Source organism: Triplophysa rosa, linkage group LG8, assembly GCF_024868665.1.
Source record: "Triplophysa rosa linkage group LG8, Trosa_1v2, whole genome shotgun sequence".
NCBI classification, from domain to species: Eukaryota; Metazoa; Chordata; class Actinopteri; order Cypriniformes; family Nemacheilidae; genus Triplophysa; species Triplophysa rosa.
Genome location: NC_079897.1, coordinates 8,485,649 through 8,507,725, shown reverse-complemented (window position 1 = coordinate 8,507,725; position 22,077 = coordinate 8,485,649). Strand labels below are relative to the sequence as shown.

The 22,077-nt window shown below is 38.4% G+C and overlaps 1 protein-coding gene across 1 annotated transcript in view; it reads left to right on the top strand.

The window, feature by feature from the left end:
• The first annotated feature begins 6 nt into the window (after window positions 1-6).
• The window catches only part of bbs9 (Bardet-Biedl syndrome 9), a 187,495-nt gene continuing 165,424 nt past the window's right edge, over window positions 7-22,077 (top strand). Inside the window, exons 1-6 of the mRNA XM_057339762.1 lie at window positions 7-859; window positions 2,196-2,260; window positions 2,971-3,084; window positions 3,326-3,500; window positions 9,531-9,615; window positions 17,280-17,463. Of these exons, the coding sequence (XP_057195745.1) occupies window positions 3,054-3,084; window positions 3,326-3,500; window positions 9,531-9,615; window positions 17,280-17,463 (475 nt within the window). The 5' untranslated portion in view covers window positions 7-859; window positions 2,196-2,260; window positions 2,971-3,053. The remainder of the gene's footprint in view (window positions 860-2,195; window positions 2,261-2,970; window positions 3,085-3,325; window positions 3,501-9,530; window positions 9,616-17,279; window positions 17,464-22,077) is intronic.

Here is a 22,077-nt window from a genome sequence, read left to right as displayed (position 1 = left end):
GGATCACAAGCAGTTCTGTTTTTGCAAGGTTCAGCTGCAGGTGATGGTCCTCCATCCAAAGTGAAATGTCACTCAGGCATGCTGAGATGCACGCAGAAACAGTCGGATCATCAGGCTGAAATGACAAGGGGAGTTGTGTATCATCCGCATAGCAGTGATAGGAAAAGCCATGTTTCCGAATGACAGAGCCAAGGGATGTCATGTATACAGAAAAGAGCAATGGCCAAAGCACTGAGCCCTGAGCACCCCTGTATCGAGATGTTGGGACTCAGAGACCTCACCTCTCCAAGATACTCTAAATGACCTACCTGAGAGGTAGGACCTGAACCATTGTAGCACCATTCCGGAGACACCCATAGCCTTGATGGTCGACAGGAGGATGTGGTGGTTAACAGTTTTTAACGTTAAATGTTGAATGTTGATCATCTGGTCTGATATTTTAAAATTTCTCTTTTATATTATTGTTTATATATGCTGTTATGACCTGGAGAAAGTTTATGCATTATGCTATAGTGTGTTGTTTGTGTTTTGCATTCTCTTGTTCGTGTGTGCAGACACTTCACTAGTCCAGATGGGTGTGGTCTCTACTAACCACTTGGAGATGGTCATTGGTCCTACGCTTTGTGCCCTTTGTATATAAGGACCGTCCCAAACACTCATTCGAGGCCTTGGGTTCCTTGTGTACCTTGTGTGCCATTGAGCTCTTGTGCCTTTTGCTGATGGTTCTGTTTGGTTCATTCTATTTGTTGTGATTTCATGATTCTTGTGACTATTGTTGGGATATACTTATTCTTCCTATGCTTATTCACTGCTACCTAAAAGGAAACACTTGTAGCCGAGAGAGTTAAAATCTGATTATGTGAGTATGTGTGCTGTGAATTTAGTAACTTAATTCCAGTATCTGTTGTATGTCTGAACATGGTATTGTGAATACGGAGATTTGGACTTCATGTTATTTTAAGTACACTCTCATACATTGTAAATACCTTTTACATATTTCACCAAGTTTCTGGAGGTAGGGGGTTAGACGCCATTTTGATTTACAGTTTTACTTTGTTTATCCTCAGGGAGACAGATAAGATACCTTGTATTTTGTTTTCTATTATTTATTCTCCTAGGTTATTTAGTACTCTAAAATAAGACCGCTTTTGTTTATTATGTTGGCCTTGTCTGCCCCTGAAGAGAATCCCACATTGTACCAATAAACTTGGTTTACTGAAACTTTGGGTTGCTAGTGTGGTATCTTTACTTGTCTGTTTCGGCTTACCCCTAGAGGTCTTAACATATGCCAAGTGTGAGTGTTAAATGCCTATGTATGTTATAATTTACTTTCCCTACAGGGATAAATAAAATAAGCTGAAGTGAAGTGAACATATCAAGGACTCTGCTTACCGTAAACTTCATTATTATTTACATTCCAATTTCAATGTCTTTAACTTTATTTAACTGTATAACTGTATTTAACTGTATTACCTTTAAAATGCGCTCTATTGGATTGGCAGCATCCATCCCCCATGTAGAATAAATACGACTGCAATAGGGCTGTCAAATGATTAGGCTAATCGCATCCAAATAAAAGTTTGTGTTAACACAATATATGTCTGTGTACTGTGCATATTATTTTGTATTTATAAAAACATACATGCATATTTTAAAGAAAAATATAAAAATTAATAAACATTTATATATAATTTAAATGATTGTAAAATATAAATAAATGCCTGTAAATATGTATACATGTATGTGTTTATAAATACAAAATTGATAGGCATAGTGCGCAGACATATACAGTATTATGTAAACATATTTTTTTCTGGATGTGATTAATGGCAATTAATCGTTTGACAGCCCTAGACTGCAAACACAGCACTGCATTTCTCCGCTCTTTAAAAACCCAGGATTGAGATCGTTCTAACAAACGTTACATAACCAGATAAACTTAATCTTCAGTCACTTTGTTCTTTGATAAAACACAATTTATTATTATTCAGATGAAGATCAGAAAACATTTTAGGTGTCAGTAGAACTACATTTTCCTGTCAATTCTTGGCGTTCATTATCATTGTAGTGTTGATAGTATACCTTTTTCTCTCTAAAAAAAAAAAGACTGATATGGCTTATACATTACTGTATAATAAGATGTGTTTGTGTATAATGTGTTTGTATATTTGTCTGTGTGTCATATATTTTTGTAGTTGTTCAGAGTTGCTCCATCTGGCGGTGCTTCACACCAGCAAGCTTTCCGTCTATGCTGTGTCAGGTTGGTTCTCAACCCATTCAAATCACTTAAAATTTATTGCACTTTTTACAATTTTGCATTGTTGCAAAGCAGCTTTTTCAGAAAGTATATTTTAGAAAAAAACAGTAGAGACATTCCAACCTTTAACTTCCTCTCAAAGGATGATGGAATTTTTTTCCTGTTTTTATTTTCTCATTTCTGAATATATTCAGATGTATTAATATTATGATGATCATGATTATTATAGCATTATATAATAATGCATATATATGAGTTCGTTATTTAACCAAGCAGAGACATCGTGATTATGGAAGAGATGCTCCAAAATGTTTGCGTCACTTCATTCACAATAGAGGCGGGGTGAAGTTATAAGGTCATACCGACAGTTTAAGGATCAAATGAAGTTTTGTCACAAGCTCTTAAAAAAAAATTTGGTTAAATATTTGCAGTGATGGGGTGACCAATAATAATGATTTATTGTAAGAAACTAAAAAGGACCAAATGTAGAGGTATTAGAGGTTTCTGTCCGACAGTGACAATGGGCGCTTTTCCACCATCGAGCCAAACTGTTCTCCTTGCTTAACCTTTCCACTCCATGCCGAAAAGAATTCAATATGTATCATCAGTCATAGATTATTATCTCATGGTCAGATAGTGTGCAGAAGATGTTATGTGTATGCTCATTATGCTCTATGTGCAAATATGATGTTTACTGAAGTCGTTTTTCTCAGGCACTGCTGGCAATGTTGAACATGGTGACCAGTATCAGCTACGTTTGATTTATGAACACCATCTACAGAGAACAGCCTGCAACATGACATACGGCCCCTTTGGGGGCATTACGGGTAAACAATATAATGTGTATGGTATGCCACATATTAACATCACACACTGCTTGCATACTATCTTGACCTGCTTTTAATCGGCGAAAGGGCAATAGAAGCTAGCATGAAGTTAAACATAAACAAACAAACTTTCATTTTTTATATTCTTAAATTAAGAGAAGATTTGCAGTCTTTCTTGTCATGCTGTTTTCTTGTTATCTTTTTTTATGCAGTTTGCTCATTGATCTCTTATGGTTTGCAGGTCATCACTTTATCTGTATTCAGTCGATGGATGGAATGCTGATGTTTTTTGAGCAGGATAGTTATGCCTTTGGGTGCTGCCTGCCAGGTTTTCTGTTGCCTGGACCTCTGAGCTACTGCAGCCGAACAGATTCCTTCATCATTGTGTCTTCTACACGACAGGTGGAGTGCTACAGGTGAGACCAACTTGGCTTCAGTTCAGTCATTGGCCACAACAAAATTTTTAACATGTCATTTGGATGCATTTATATAGCTGCTGTAAGCATAGTTGTAAATTAAAGGGGTCATATGATACGGCTAAAATGAATATTATCGTTTGGTTTAGATGTAATGCAATGTGTATACACGATTTAAGGTTAAAAACGCTGTATTTTCCACATACCGTGCATGTTTGTATCTCCTCTTTGCCCTGCCTCTCTGAAACGCGCTGATTTTTTACAAGGTTCATTATTCTGAAAAGCGAGGCGTGCTGTGATTGGCCACTTAACCAGTGCGTAGTGAATGGTCGAATACTGCAAGCGTGTGATGGAGATGTAACGCTTCTTACCACATTTGGCACATCAGGTTCCAAAGCAATTGTACTGACAGGTACGCCCACCTTACTTGCGTATACATTTGGGCGGTCTTAGTCAAATCATACCACGAACTGATGTAGATTTGTGTGGATGTGGTTAAACGAGGCGTTTCAGGCAGGTCTGGGTGAGCATTCGCTTTTAGATAGAATGCATCTTTTGTTCCGACACTTTAATTTTTGCAATTTTACGTGTCTAATACATGCATGGGCAACTTATAACACACCAAAGACACAGAAAAATACATATTCGCGCCATATGACCCCTTTAAAGAGTATATATTACAAATTACATTTCATGCCGTGTGTAATGTTGCTGTGTGTGAATGTAAGCAGTTGTAAAGCCGAAGGTGAACATACAAAGTTATTGGCTTGGAGAAAAATGAGTAGACTCTTAATCACACGAACGATTCTTCTGTTGTTCTAATTTCAGTTCCGTGACTGATTTGCATCACTTGCCTACATTTTAGATTGGATTGCCCGCGAAAATTTGAACCTCCCCCAAACACTGTAGCTCGCTCGTGTTTACATCATGTCCAAGATATGCTGTGTACCACACTGTGAAAGTAAATCAGTTTTATTTTCACATCCAAAGGATGAAGTTGTGAAGAATCAGTGGTTAAAATTAATTTTTACAGTGACACCACAGGATTATAACCCCAACCTTTTACTGTGGACAGTGTGTGTACTGTGTGTCATTTCACTGACAGCTGCTTATCTAATCTCTGCGCATCCAACTCAACTTTAATTTATACAGCACTTTTTACAATTTTCATTGCTACAAAGCAGCTGTACATGAAAACTTGCTAACCATAAGCCATACATTCAATTTATACAATTTTACAAAATCTTCTTTTGTGTTTAACAGAACAAAAAATGTACAAAACAATTATACTGTGGTAGTCAATGATGCCCCAGAAATCTCAGTTGCTTATATTCATCCAAATATCTTACTTTGTGTTCAACAGAACACATAAATAAATTAATTTAGGTTGGGAACAACTTGAGGATGAGTAATTCATGACAGCGTTTTAATTTTGGGGTGAACTGTCCCTTTAGGGTACTTATAGAAGTCACAAAACTCTTGGTTGGCCTTGGCCCCGTAATTTCTGCTTGCAGCTATATTTGATCTTATGGTTGACGGCTTATTTTACTTATACTGTATATTTACATCTATGAAGAATATGCTGTAGCGTTAAGAAAACAGGTTTTGGTTGCAACCATTTGACATCAAGAATTTTGATGCAAAACTAAATGTTGGCCTCAGAGTAAACATAATTTTTTAAAGTTTATGAATACTGTGACAGTTACACAGTTTTTTATTTCACATTTATAAAGCCAATGCCATTTTTGATATATTAAGCCAGTGGTTCCCAAACTGGGGTACGCTTACCCCCGGGGTACGCCAGGTGACGGAGGGGGTACGTGAACAAAATCCTGAAATCTACTGTTTACTTAATTATAACGCACCTGACAATCAACCAGTCATGTTTTTTTCACAAGCTAAATAGAAAGACGTGCTCCCTCGAGTGTACACACAGCAAAATAGTAGTCACGTAGTGCCATAAAAGGTCAAATTCATGACATCCAATCAAAAAATATGCGTCCACTCATGCGTAAGCACACGTCTTTACGTACCGCATGTAATTCGACTGCATGCTGCTCGGAACGAAGCAACAACTGCTTGTTAAATTAAAATGGATAAGTGGTTGCAAAGATTTAGGCCCGCAGCCACAGGAAGAAAATCGACTCCCAGCAGCTCGGATGATCCACAGTCCTCTGACCACACCCGAGGTCCCTCTAACAGCACTTTGGCTGCAGGTGTAAATCAACCACCCGCTCCGGTTGACACTGTCACAGATAGCGATGCATCGGAGACTACAGCGTCAACTCAGGTTCAGCAGTTCACAGAAAGACAATCAAAAAGGCGTAAATATGATGAGAAATACATTTCATATGGATTTACTTACATTGGCAGTGACGAAAATCCCAAACCACAGTGCGTTATATGTGCAAAAGTACTCTCTCATAACTGTATGAAGCCAGCGTTTTTGCGCAGGCATTTAGAAACAAAGCATGCGATTTTGAAAAATAAACCGCGAGAGTTTTTCGAAAGACAGTTAAGACAACTCGGGAGTAGTAAGGCCCTTATAACAGTGTCAGAAAACCTTAATAAGAAAGGGCTGGAAGCATCCTACATGGTGAGTTACAGAGTGGCTAAAACGGGCAAATCCCATACTATTGTGGAGAACTTAATTCTTCCTGCTGCAGCTGATATTGCGGGCATTATGCTTGGGGAAAAAGCCAAAAAAACAATACAGAAGATGCCGTCATCAGCCAACACAGTTTCACGTCGCATCGCTGATATGGCAGAAGACGTTTTAAAACAGCTATTGCTTCGCATAAAATCCAGCGAATTCTACGCTTTACAAATCGATGAATCAACGGATGTAGCTGGTTTGGCTCAGCTGCTGGCATATGTCCGGTATATTTATGATGGTTCAGTTATGGAAGATATACTTTTTTGCAAACCGTTGGAAGGCAGAGCAACTGGAGAGGAGATTTTCAAAGTTTTAGATGGCTTTGTAACATCACATGGACTTCAGTGGACAGATTGTGTGGGCATTTGTACTGATGGAGCGAAAGCCATGACAGGCAGGCTGAGTGGACTGGTAACACGTGTGCAAGCAGTTGCACCCTGCGCGGTTTGGGTACATTGCAGCATCCACAGAGAATGGCTGGCCACCAAAGGAATGCCTGAACGTCTTAAGGAAGTTTTGCAAGATGCTGTAAAAATTGTAAACTTTATTAAAGCAAGGCCTTTGAATTCTCGTTTGTTTTCTTCAATGAAATGGGCAGCGACCACGTCACATTGTTACTGCATACTGATGTACGATGGCTGTCCAGGGGAAAGGTTCTCACACGATTGTTTGAATTGAGGGATGAACTTAAAGCTTTTTTTATCGACCATCCCTTTGTATTGAGTAACCGCTTACATGACGAAGAGTGGCTTACAGTATTGGCCTATCTGGGTGATGTTTTTTCCCGTCTGAATGAGCTGAACATTGGATTGCAGGGAGTTGCCACAACCATATTTAATGTACAGGACAAAACTGAGGCCATGATCAGAAAGTTTGCTCTCTGGACTAATTGCATTAACGAGAACAACACCGAAGCCTTTTCATCGTTGCATGATTTTTTGCTAGCAAACGAACTCAGCCTTACTAACAGCGTTAAGAGTGACATAATGAAACACCTTTCTGAGCTGTTGTCGCAGTTGCGCAAGTACTTTCCCGAGACAGACAATTCAAACACCTGGATTCGCAATCCATTCTCTGCAAACAGCACAGCGCACCTTCCTGTTTCTGAGCGAGAGAGTCTCATTGAAATCTCTATGAGTGGCGCTTTGAGAATTGACTTCGCACAAAAATTACTGACAGACTTCTGGATAGCTTTGCATGCAGAGTATCCTGCCTTAGCCGATCGTGCTTTGAAAACATTACTGCCCTTCTCCACAACGTATCTTTGCGAGAGTGAGTTTTCAGCACTTGCCCATATAAAGAACAAATATCGACACAGACTCTGCATAGAGAATGATTTGAGACTCAGACTTTCTCCGATACAACCAAACATCACAGAGTTATGCAAGTCATTTCAAGCACATCCATCTCATTAAACAGTGAGTCATTTATTTATATATGAGTCATATATCATTTATTGTTTGATAAAAGAAAATTACATGTATTTAGAATGCAAATAAAAAAATGTTTGAGACCACAATTGTGACTGTAAGAAAGGGGGTACGCAGAATGATGTTAAATCCCTGGGGGGTACGCCATTGTAAAAAGTTTGGGAACCACTGTATTAAGCCATAGGGATGTAACGATTCACTCAGCTCACAATGCGATGCGAGTCACGATTCTGATCTCACGATGTGATTTATTCACGATTTACTCATGATTTATTTTTACAAAATGAGTTGAAACAAATTAGAAATGAACAACTTCCCTTGCATTATTTCTTAAATGCTTCACGTTTCTTTGTATAATAAAATAATGTTTTATTTCAAATAACAAAACTAAACTGCAATTTTATAACAAATTAATCGTAGAAAAAGTCTCTTTAATATAAACAAACTAATACTGTCTGAGCTTTTCTTGGATTTTTTTGCATTTAAGAAATATCAGCATGTCCACGTTCAGATTTGCAGTGAATATAGCGGCCCCTGCTGTTCAAAAAATGTATTGCGATTCAGTTCACACCTCAACCAATTTGAATCGTCACTCATTATAACCGATTTTCAACCGGCTCACGGTGAATCGTTACATCCCTATTAAGCCATACATCTCTCTCTACCCGGGGTTCCCTTTAATTTGTCATGCTTCCCCATTTCATCCAAAGAAGTTCCTTGTCTCCTCTTTATTAGAGTAGTTCCTTTATCATTACTTTTGGATTTATTCCACGTCCTTGTGAATCAAACTTAAGTTATAGTCGTGCGTAGCCTCTACGCCATAGATTACGTGTCGGTTTTCATTTACACTTCTGCGTCGTTGTCTGCGTCGACAGGCAATGACCACTAGGCGTCAGTGTCCACGCGCGTGTTACTTATGTAACAAAGACAAGAGCCGAAGAAGAATGAGCTCGTTTGAGAAGCATTAGCAGTGATAGTGGCAAGTAAACGGTCACTTTTGTTGCAGCTTGAGATGTTAAATACAGAAGCACAAATAATTTACTTAGATAATTAATTCGGAAATGCGTTTGAGTAAACATGATGCTATCGCAGAGTTTTTTTTTACCTGAGGGAGGGGTTCAAACAGACCAATCACAGCGCTTGCGGTCCGCGTAGGGTCCGCGTTGAGTTGACGCGTTGTTACATTTTTGGAGAGGTGCGCGTCAGGCTACGGCGTAGGGTACGTGGCTCTGCGTAGGCTACGCCTAGGTCCTACACACGAGTATAACTTAAGCTTTACCCTTCCTGTAATCTGGGGTCCAAAAGATACAGAGGAAACATGACAAAACCCTTACAACCACACTATAAACACAAATTGAGATATTAATCAATGGAACTTACAGAGATGGACAGAAGGGAAGTCAAGCTGAAATTGCTGCTGACTGATTATTTTCAGGGTTATTTCGATTAACCAAATTACTCAAAACCAAGTTTTTAACTCACAATTCTGACTTCTTTTCTTAGAATTGTGAGACATATACTCACAATTGTGGACTTTAATGTCCAATGAGGGAAAACTGTAAAACTTCTCTGTAAAATAATATGCAGAGGAAAGCCAAGTCCTCTGTTTGTGATCCCTTTGTTTTATGCACCATATTAGTATTCCAAAGTATTCTAAAGTATTTAGATTAAGTTACAAAATTTGTGTAATCTAACGAAATACATTACAGATTACTTTTTAAAGCATGTGTTTTGTAATCTGTAATGAAATACATTTTAAAAGTAACCTTCCCAGCCCTGCATATAGGCCTGTAACGTTACTGCGTTTCAAGTGAATGACGAAACTGCAGGGTTTGTCCATATGGAATAAAGAATGGAGAAACAACTAGAACAAAAGTTCATGCACAGTTTTGGTATAATTTTTTAGACATGTGATTGACATCGCCTGCTCCACTCTGAACACAGGTATGAAACACTAGCTGTCACGGCAGATGCGGACATTAGAAAAGATTGTGATAAGCAGAGCAAGACACCAGGGAAGAGGCTGACGGTAAGTTTATTGCTGTTTGAATTAGAAAATGGCCTTTTCTTGTCACAATTGATGTGTTTTCACAATCTTGTACATAGACACATGCACAAGTGCACAAGACTATTGTAGGAGCCATAGAAATGAGGCTGCAGGTAATCACAGTAGTCATATTATGTTCAGCAGCTTTTAGAATATTTATTTTCATAAACAACTTAAATTTTACACACAATTTTGTTTTCTTTTGGTCTGCCAACACTAAAGTTATAAACAAAGCCAAAGCAGCATTAAAGGCATGATATGTAATTTTCACTGCTATAGAGGTTGCAAACAAAGGCATAGTTTGACAATGCTGTAAAGCAGTGTTTCTCAACTGGTGGGTCGCGACCCAAAAGTGTGTCTCAAGACCATTATGATTGGGTCGCAGATTGTACAGTCAAAGAATCAACATAAAAAAATTCTAAAAGTTTTTTGATATGAAACCTTTATTTTGAAAGACGTGCCTGAAAGCTGTTGACAGATGTAGTTTAAATAGAGTGCCTGAGAAAAATATCTGTATAAATATTAGGGATGCCACAATACTCAATATAATATTGAACCGTTCGGTTCGACCTCCATGGTTCAATACGTGTAAGTGAATTGCGTTTTTTTGGTTTTGTGTTTAAATTTTCCGTGCGCTTAATTACACTGTGAACTGGCTCTGTCCGTGTTTGTCTGTATGCTGAGATAGATAAACGCATCCCCACAAGTAATATCTAGCGAGTGGTGGTCGGGCGGTGAAGCGAGACTGCCTGCAACACGAGAAGCAATGTGCTGTTGTCGACTATAATGCTGACGCCGGCTGGCTTTATTGTATGCCCGTTGTACTAAAGTGATAATGTCCAAACTTGGCACATCAAGAATGTATTTTTACACTGCATACGAAAGCAGCACGCTCGCGTTGCTCTAAGCACATGCAGAAAGAGTGTCTACAGCATCATGCCAAAGTCCGTTTAACGAAAGTCAAGCCACTCGGCGGCCTTTCGGACAGCTATTTACGTCATAGCAAGAGTGCCTCCAAGAAGCTATTTAGCATTGCATTTCTTCCAATTTATTGCAATATCAGAGATGCACCTTGTTAATATATTATCTTTGGCCTTTCCCATTGAGCGCACGTTTACTTAGATTACAGCAATCGCAAGTTTTGCATTACGTCATTTTAAATACTCTGATGCGCAAAACTTCTTCAAGAAGCTTATTTTACTGGCATGTTGATGAACAGTAAACCAAAAACTGCTGTGAGCTGCCAGTGTAAATCTTTACATTTCTTCAATACACCGGGAATTTGTACTAGTAGATTTTTGCTTAAAGACAATAAAATAAGTCAAGTAAAATAAAGAGAATTTCAGTAAAATACTTTTTTCTTCTTAAGTTTTTACTGTTCCTGTCACATGAGCATAAAACAATGAAAAAACACTTTAATGTGCCGAAGCCATCAGAACCGAACCGAACCAAAAACCGTGGGCGAAAAACTGAGGTTTGTATTGAACCGTGGGTGAGCTGTATTGTTGCATCCCTAATAAATATCCCGATTCAATATCTGTAGTCAGGTAAGATGTTGTCAGGCTTAATATCAGTGTCATTATTCTTTTGTTGTTTACGCAACTTGTTACGAAATAAAATTCTCTCACCTCAGAATTGTGTATGTTTAAAGACTATTGTATTAAAAAATATTTGGGACTGCTATTATAAGCTGTTCACTCATAAATATTAGGCATATTAGTCACTATTTTTGTTATATACTGTATATATATTTATATCTATACTGTATAGATACAGCAGCTTCTACCTGTGGGACGTAGCAAAACACAGCGCTAGAGCAGACCAGTTAGTGTATACAGTCACAGGCTTAAAGCTGCGTCAGTGAATCTCTGTCAGAATCTGTCAGACAGTGCAGCAGTATTAAGTTCTCTTTCATGCTTGAATGAATACAACCAGACAAGATTATGCCAGAAAGCTTGTTTTGTCTAGCATTTTTGTAAGCACAGACTTCAACGTGTTAAATAAAATCTTAAATTAATGCAAAGAGTTGTGAAAATGGTAGAGGAGTCAGATCTGCGTAGAGAGACAGCTCTTAAAGGGGCCACATTCTTAAACATGCTGCTATGACTCCTGTCACGAATGTTAATCAAAGAACAAAAAAAAGAGGAATTCAATGTGTTTTGTGGCTTTAATGAGAATTCTTCTGTATTTCATTTATAATTTAGTATTAAAGACTGTAAAGTGTTTGAGAACTTCATTCAATTTCTGTATATTTCCTACCTGTTAGACATGATAACTCTCAATTATACTGTAGAATGGCTACAATTAATGTTAAAATAAATAAATAAAAAAATCAATTTAATAGAGACATCAGTTGCAGTACTAATATCAGAATGTTGGCTTTAATTCATAAAATGCTGCTTTTAAAGAAACCTGTTGTTTCTACATTAATTTAGAGATTAAATGTGAAATTATTAGAGTGTAAAAGTGTATTTAAAAACATTAATGTTATGTGCGATTAATCGTGATTATCAGAAAAATGTGTGATTAATCAAATTATTTTTTAATCGATTGACAGCACTAATATATAATGTATGTATACAGTATATCACAGAAGTGAGTACACCCCTCACATTTTTAAAAATATTTTATTATATCTTTTCATGTGACAACACTGAAGAAATGACACGTTGCTACAATATAAAGTAGTGAGTGGACAGCTTGTATAACAGTGTAAATTTGCTGTCCCCTCAAAATAACTCAACACACAGCCATTCATGTCTAAACCGCTGGCAACAAAAGTGAGTACACCCCTAAGTGAAAATGTCCAAATTGGGCCCAATTAGCCATTTTCCCTCCCGGTGTCATGTGATTCGTTAGTGTTACAAAGTCTCAGGTGTGTTAAATTTGGTGTTATCACTCTCACTCTCTCATACTGGTCACTGTGAGTTCAACATGGCACCTCATTGCAAAGAACTCTCTGAGGATCTGAAAAAAAGAATTGTTGATCTACATAAAGATGGCCTAGGCTATAAGAATATTGCCAAGACCCTGAAACTGAGCTGCAGCACAGTGGCAAAGACCATACAGCGGTTTAACAGGACAGGTTCCACTCAGAACAGGCCTTGCCATGGTTGACCAAAGAAGTTGAGTGCTCGTGCTCATCGTCACCTGTCAGGCTGAAATGACAGGTGGAGCTGTGTGTCATCCACATAGCAGTGATAGAAAAAGCCATGTTTCCGAATGACAGAGCCTACGGACGTTGTGTATATGGAGAAGAGCAGCAGTCCAAGAACTGAGCTCTGTGGAACCCCTGTACTGAGTTGCTGGGACTCCGAGACCTCTCCAGGATACTCTGAATGACCTATCTGAGAGGTAAGACTTGAACCACTGTAGCGCCGCTCCAGAGACGCCCGTAGTCTTGAGGGTCGACAGGAGGATGTGGTGCTTGACAGTGTCGAAACTGGCAGATAGATCCAGGAGGATGAGCAGAGCAAAGACAACCACTGCCTTGCTAAAGAAGCTGAGGGTAAAGGTGAAGACCTAAACCCTATTGAGCATCTGTGGGGCATCCTCAAACGGAAGGTGGATGAGCGCAAGGTCTCTAACATCCACCAGCTCTGTGATGTCGTCACGGAGGAGTAAAAGAGGACTCCAGTGGCAACCTTTGAAGCTCTGGTGAACTCCATGCCCAAGAGGGTTAAGGCAGTGCTGGAAAATAATGGTGGCCACACAAAATTTTGACACTTTGGGCCCAATTTGGATTTAGACATCGGTGTAGACATTAATGGCTGTGTGTTGAGTTAAGTGTCATTTTTTCAGTGTTGTCACATGAAAAGATATAATAAAACATTTTTCCCCCCATTTTTCATGAGCTGAACTCAAAGATCTAAGACTTTTTCCCATTGAGCATGTTTGGGATGCTCTGGATCGGCGTATACGACAATGTGTTCCAGTTCCTGCTAATATTCAGCAACTTCGCACAGCCATTGAAGAGGAGTGGACCAACATTCCACAGGCCACAATCAACTACCTGATCAACTCTATGTGTAGGAGATGTGTTGCCCTGCGTGAGGCAAATGGTGGTCACACCAGATACTGACTGGTTTTCAGACCCCCCAATACCGTAAAACTGCACATTTTAGAGTGGCCTTTTATTGTGGTGTGTGCACACCTGTGCAATAATCATGCTGTCTAATCAGCATCTTGATATGCCACACCTGTGAGGTGGATGGATTATCTCGGCATTGGAGAAGTGCTCACTAACACAGATTTAGACAGATTTGTGAACAATATTTGAGAGAAATAGGCCTTTTGTGTACATAGAAAAAGTCTTAGATCTTGGAGTGCAACTCATGAAAAATGTGTGCAAAAACAAAAGTGTTGCGTTTATAATTTTGTTCAGTGTATGTATACCTGTATATGTAATGTAATCTAATATATATATATATATTATATATATATATGAAAATACATCCAAAATGAGATAAGTCTGTTTTAAAATGTTATCATGTTTTTATTGTGTTAGTTAGCTGTATTTTTTTGCTGTTGTTATGGCTTAAATCAAAACAAACCAACTGGAGTTTGATTCATATTAATTGGAATGCACGATAAAAAAAGGACTTGATTTTTTTTTAAAATGGAGTTATCTCATTTTGATATATATAAATAAACAAATATATATACCCCACTCATTTTCTACAGTGTTGTTTAGATCAGGGAACTGGGATGGGTATGGCAGGATCTTGATTTTTGTGTTGATTTTGATGTTTGTTTTAAACTAATGTCCTGATGGAAGATCTAACTACAACCCATTATAAGATTTTTAGCAGAGCAAGTGGTTGATCACACAGAACTTGTTTTTCATGCGAGGCGTGCCATGCCGCTGTTTCATTTTGCTTTTTGAAAAGAGCTTTTTTGTTGCTAGGCAACAAACGAAACAGCTGTACTGTCAGTCAAGAAATATAGCGTGAGCTCTCTAGTTGCTGTTAAGTGTCATATTAGCAGAAACTTTAAAACAGGTAAAGCAGAGGGTGCTCGCTCTGACCTTGCTCGGTTAACCCGCGAGAGCCACCACAAGTTTCTCCTCCATCATTGCAGTCTCCGGACATTTCAAGAAACTGTAAAGTTCCATCACCACAACGGAAGCCCCACGTCTCCATTCATTGGATTGGACAATGGAAAAAAAGCGCATGACGTTAACCGCTTTTCTGCTCAGAGTTGATTTTTTTCAACTTCAGGCGCTCTGAGCGCTCCGCCAAAAATGCGAGGCACCGCAGGTGGCAAAAACGTGAGGCGCGCATTAGCAGCGCGCAAAATGCTCCCTGCCATCTGAAAACAAAAAAAGAGGCGCGTCTAACAGCAAAAACGCGTTCTGTCTGATCGGCCCCCAATTCAGGTTTTTATTTTTGTATCTGTTGGTATTTTATATAATACACAATGCTATGTAGCTGAACAAGTTGTCTAGGACCTCTGGTATAAAAGTCCACAACAATAAAAATTCGGCAGTATACGCCATTAACTTTGGACATCATGCACTTTTTTACCTCGGTGTGCACCAAACCCATCCCATGTTCTTGCTGCCAAAAACTCTTTTTTTCATTTCATATGGCCATAGAACTCATTCCTTGTTGAATTTCCAGTATGCTAATTAATATGGTGAAGTTTGTTTTTGCATGATAATAGAATAATTTTATTTAACAGAGACCCAAACAACTTGTGGTGATTGAGGTGTAGTTTTTCTTTATTTTTTATATTTTTTTCTAACACAAAAATTCAGCTGATTTCTGCAATTTTTCATCTGTGATCTTTGAAGAGTCTTTGGCAATTCACATTATTCTCCTCGCTGTGCATTAAAGGTAGTGCGGGATGTTTTGTATGATCTATTAACAGAAATGCAATATAACATACAAAACTGTGTCTTTAGATGTGTATAAAAACCTTACGTAATGAAAAGTTATGTTTTTATTACCTTAGAATAAACCAGTTAGGGAGCAGGCCTATCTACATGGAATTTGTTATGTTGCGCAGCCATGTTTTGTACAGTAAGCTCTAACGGACAATCAGCTCTACAGAGCGCGTTTCATATATGTTGGTCTTCTTCGTGTGTTTTTTTAGACGCAGCTTGCGTCATCACTGAGTTGAAGATGCACAAAGTATTAAGTCGTAGTACGGAGAGAAGGAGTAGTCGTCGTCGTCTAGCTGAAGCAATTGATTGTTCTGTCTTAGAAGTTTTGATAAAATGGAGGACCATGCGTATTGTGCACAAGAGCCGACAGAGCGTGAATCTACGTCATCAAAGAAGCGCAAACGTGATGCTGCCAGATGAATTAGAGACAAACGGTGGCAGAAATCCAGGATAAACATCGGTGTATCTATTACCAGATGGAAGGCACTGTTGAAAGTTAACTGAATGAACAAATGTTTTCAAGGCGACGCCAAAGTTGCCTGTTTTCTGCTAGACTGGTAAGATAATTCAACATTTTCAATGTTTCCACTTTTTCAATGTTTACCAAACAACTGTTTTGTTGAAACGGTAACGTTAGCATTTTATACAAATGGCCATATAACCTCTGAATAATAATGTTTTTCCGTCCCTGCGGTACGTACTCCGGTTGTTCCTGACTTTACAAAGGGGGAGACAAACGTCTACTAACTTACACCTAACTGCCTATGTCGCTGTCAGATCAAACGCTTTGAACAGCGTTGCTATTTACGATTAGCTAACTTTAGTTACTTCACTACTCTCAGCGTGTACTAGATAGCACGCAATAAATATATCTAATTATAGCATTGTAACAGTAACTTTCGCAATAGAATACATGTTAAATGATTAATTACGTTAATATATTGCCTTACCTTTGTAAAGAAACATCGTTGCTTGTATCACTGCTATCCACTGTCTCAGTAGATGACATCTTTTTTTACTGTTGCGGCCACCGTCGTACTTCGTAAGGGAGGGGTGAGCAGATGACTCAGAGATTCGTTGCAAAACTATAATACAACGCTAGTGGCCGCTGATTTTCAAGAACTGCGCCTTTAAGACAATATAGACACACAATCTCTTTCAGGCAGATTTGGAACATCTCTAGCTGATTAAAACTTCTTAATTATTGCCCTGATGTTGGAAAAGGGATTTTTTTATTGTTTTAACTATTTCCTTTTAGATCCACTTTCTATTTTGCTGCGCATCAGAACTATATTATTTGGTTTAGTCATGACTGGACAACATCATGTTTCTAGTCACCTTGGTGTGTTCAGAAAATTTATAGATTGATGTGAATATACTTAGGAGATATTTTACTCACAAGAATTTCTAGGGTGCCAATATTTGTGGCCAGGTTGTGTTAGAGAATTTTTTTCACAATATAATTTCCCCCACTTCAAATTGTTTTACTTTAATAAAATGTTGGAGTTTTATAGATTTGTTAAAATAAAAGATCAAAACAAGAAACAATGCAGATTTTTTTACATGAAATGTACATGTACCTTCTGTATAACAGGCGCATGTTGGCAAAGCACTCACATAATTAGCACATAATTAAATTACAATTAGTGTGTTACGCTTAATATCACCACTTTTGTTACTCTGTAGTCCAGTCATATTTTATGGCCGAAACGAACTGTTTTTTAATGTTGTTTGGATATGTGTGTTAATGTATCCTCAGGCTGACTGGACGCTGGTGCTAGGAGAAGAGGTTCTAGATATCTGTGTTCCCAATACATCTCCAACGTTGTCCTCTATCTTTGTGCTTGGAGAGCGGAATCTGTTTTGTCTCAAGGATAATGGTCAGATCCGCTTCATGAAGAAACTGGAGTTCAATCCCAGCTGTTTCCTTCCCTATGGATCAGGTGGTCAAGTCAAATTTATTTTATAGTGATTTTTTCTATTTGCATTGCAGCATACTACTAACACACACAGAATAATATACAACCTTAAAAGTAATATAAAATAGAGAAGGTAAGAGAAAAGCAAATACATACATGCACATGTAATGTTATGTAATATTTAGGATTACTCTAATGGTACTATTGCAAGTCTTAAAGATGAGCTCGAGATATATTCAGATATATTCAGATATATCAACAAGTCAAAAGAGAATTTGCAATAATATCATAACTGCAAATTGCACAATTTGCATACCTAGAAAAATTGTTATGTCTCTATGATTTTTGTCTGATTTATACATTAAAGGCAATATGTATAGGTATAAAGTCCTAAACCTGATGTCAGCAGGCTCCCGGTGAGCAAGCACACATCGGCAGATAGTGGCAAGGAATCCAAAACTCCATTAATGCAGATAAATGGAGAAAAACCTTGGGAAAATCCAGACTTGAGCAGGAGAGACAGAGACTTGTTAGCACAACACTGCTGCATCTTGACAGGCTAAGGGGCCAATCACACCCCTAATATCTAATAGCTTGATGTGGTAGGACTTGTGTAGCCTAACAATGTGGTCCATATTATCCTCATTCACACTATCATAATACTAGTAGTATGTATCCAGTACTTTCTGTCAAACTGTCAATCAAAAAGTTGTGATTTATGACCCCCTTTTATGACCTGTCATTCCAAATTGTCCCTCTCCCAACTTGTGTATGGATCGACTTGTGTATAGAAAAGACTTGTGTATAGATTGAGTAGTTCTCGCCATGAATATAGCCTTAAAGGCTGGAATGGTGTTAAGAATGAAATAATAAAATACATAAAATGTATGACCTGTCCGGCTGACCTTAGCCCCCAACCTTGTAGAAAAATGGGTGATTCCTTCTCATCTGTAGTCATTAAGACATGAGACTGTGACATTTTTTGGAACAGGAATGATAGTGGTGGACTTGAAACAAAGGGGGACTGTAGACAGGGTGAGGGAAAGATATAAGATATCAGTGGTTATACTGGTCAGTTCTGAAGCACACATCCTGAGAAAACATCCTGGGATGTTATCTGGACCTGCCGCCTTTCGTGTGTTCACTTTACTCAGTGACTTGTAGACCTGCGGTTACTGTTAGTGCCGGTCCCATAGAACAGGTTGAGTTCATCATGCAGAGATGCTGAGCTGTTTGCAGATGTCTGGCCTTTGTAGTTGGTCATGTGTGATAGGCCTTGCCACAGTTTTCTGGAGTCATGTGTAGTGTAGTGATTTTCCAATCTCTGTCTGTAAGATGCTTTGGCAGCTTTAATGCTCCTGCGAACACCATATCTTGTCTTTTTGTATGCTTTAGGGTCACTATAGACCCTTTTTTGTTAGTGAACATTTTGACGTGTTTTCATGGGTGGAGCATAGGTAGAGGCAGAAAGATTCCCTCGGCCGCGTTACTCACGCTAGTGAGCTTGTTTTGATAGCTCGTTTTTTGACAATGACTGAAGAGAATCTGATTTAATTTGAATATGTAAGGTCAGTCACAGCCCGGGTGTAATGGAGGTTTTAGTTTAAGCACTAGTTACAGTTAATTCGAACCCCTGCAGACAGTCGGTCAGAACTGTGTGTGTGACATCTATCTGAAGTAATAACTCCAGATGCCAGAATTCCTTTAAATGAGTTTACTGCTGTTTGCTGCTTTACATTAGGTGTGGTTCTGAAATACAATTCAGAATAAACTTACATGAATAATCAGATACATTAACTTTTTACATAGGCATAGCCAACAGTAATTATACAAGAACATTAACTACTACATAAAGCAATCTAGTTTATGTCTGACCAAAAGGTGGCGCCATCAGCGTATTTATCCCGGCCATACGAACACTGGGCTTAATCATTAAAGTTACGAAATGACAGGCAACATTGTTTACCTGTGTCACTTAAATCACATGCATTTACAAGAGTATAACATAAAGGGGACAAGTAATCCAATAGCTTTGATTAGTATATGATAAACGTGCAATTCGGTGATGATCACGTGCGATCTTTATGGCACCATATTTATCTGAATTGCAGCACAGAAAAGCTGGCGAGTCTATATAGAAATATACCCCACTTACATTACTAACACGCACACTATATCGGACATCAGTAACTCGCTTTAGTCCTTAGGATGAACTTAATCCTTCTGGATCCAAGTTAACTTCACCAACTCTGCACAGCGCGCCTGCGACACTATACGGAAGTTGCATCATCAGTGATGTGGCACTTGATGATTCGCTCCAGGGAAGGCAGCCTTTTGCACACCGGGACTGTGACTGTTGTTGAAAAAGCAAACTTTAACGGAAGGAACCAGATTGGCCGACCTGTACACACTCAATGGATGGACAAACTGTCAGGATTACGTTACCTCCAGTTAAGTGGTCTGACATCCACACATACCACATAGAGAAATAAGCCAAGCGTGTATAGTCAGACAATCTGAGAGAGAATACATCTTTAGTACTAACAGTGGCAAACGTTTGCAAATGTAGCTTTAACACACACACACCTGACACATAACATGAGCCTTCTCACTGTTCCCTCTCCCGGGATTCTACTAATACACTTACATAGAAACAGCGACGACAAACAGATTTCTTTGTTTAATCTCTGGTGGTTGGCTAACTGCTAGTTGTATAACAAACAAAGTTAGCTTGTATATGCGCTAAAAAAAGGTTAACGTGATGTGAAAAATAACTTAAAATGTTCCCTGGGTCCTGATTAGGTGGGGATATGTGAGAGATTTTTGGATGTCAGGACTTTGCTATGTAAGCTCCTTTTATTTTATATATACATGATCCAATGTTTGACACATCTGCTTGTGCAAGCAAGGGCCCAATTGCTGGATCAAGCTGGATCATTGCTGGATCAAGATCACCCATGGCCATGTATGCGTCTCAATCAGCTTCCTAGTTTCCGAGGTTGTGAATCAGTATGTCGTGTAAACAAAGTCGGGCACTGGAAGCACCCTAGCTCTCTACACATTGGGACACCGTTAACTTATTTTTCTGTGATGTGACTGCTTAAGTGCGTTGCGATGCTTAACAACTGTTTCTTATCAACAACAGGCAGAATGTATGTCTCTGACTTTATTTTTAAATACTGGTTAAAGTACATCATGAAAAATACTTTAATTATTTTGTTACATATAAGTGTATAAATTTGGTCTAATATTACATTTATATATTAGGCATGTTGTGTTCCCTGCCTGTCTAGCTATGTGTGTTTATACACAAAATAAGCGTTTTTTTTTTTTAAGTTCTATTGTGCTTCATTTTGTTTATTAAGTTTGATAGTACAATTTCGGTTAAAAACGTTTCAAAGACTTTTGTGAATGAGACAGCCCTTAAAATGGCAGACTTTCTGATCAGTGCCCTAAATACTGAACAAGGGAGCTGATTTTTAGTGCATAGGTCTTCAACCCTGTTCCTTTGGACCCATTGTCCTGCAAATTTTGTTTCCCAACTGCTTCAGCATACCTTACTTGTGACATTAAAAATACAAAAAAAAGGTCAATTCATTGCGCCGGAGTGGACCCTAAATAACGTAGAAAAGATGCACAGTTGTAGATGGTGTAATCATTTTGCCAGTACTTTCTATTATTTCTAAGCATCTTTTTAAGAAAACATAACCGCCAGTGGCTAGTTTTAGTTAAGAGCACGTATTTCTGTTTTCATTTCAGTTGCAGGTAATAAATTAAATAACATATGGTCACAACTCAACAAGGCATTCAGTTTCTTTTAAGAAACAAAAGATAAATTATACGCTGCTCTGAAACGTTGCAGCACCCGACGCATTAGCAAGGAAGACAAGAAGCTTGCTGAAAGAGACTCTGAAAGAGAAAATTGTTTGTTCTTTTTTTATGCTGCACTATTTCTATTTAACTTTTTTGTTGTACGCAATAAAGTTTTTTTTGTAATACAAATATTTAAATGGCGAAAGAATTTGATTTAATTTTCCTCAAAATCCCTAAAATTGTTCTGGGAATTTATGTAAACATTGAAAATGTGTCATTTGTGGGGGGAGAGTAATAAACTCAAGCGGTTATACAACGGCATGCCAAAGTTTGGGAACCCTTTGCAGAATCTGTGAAAATGTGAATAATTTTAAGAAAATAAGTGTCAGGAACAGGGAAATGTCCGTGACAGAGAACCCAAGCGCAGGCAGCGGTACACAAAAACATAACTTTATTAATATAAAACAAAACAAAACCCACGATGGGGAGTTGAGCACGGTCACAACTTGATATAAAAACTTGAAATAAAAGACTTCCCACGAGGGGGAAAAACAGGAAAACAGGATAAATAAAACTTACTATAAACTGACGGAAACAAGAAACAAGCAAAACGAACGAGCACAGGACAGCAAACACAAGGGCATTAAATAGGGAGACTAACAAAGGATAATTAACAAGAGACAGGTTTCGGGGATGAAACTGTCACGGCTCAGGGTGATCATCTTCCTGTGGGTTTTGTTGTGTTGTCTAGCGTGTGGCACTGGTGATTTTCCACTCTGCACTCACACTCCTGCCGACACTCATCTGATTAAGACCGCTTGTTCT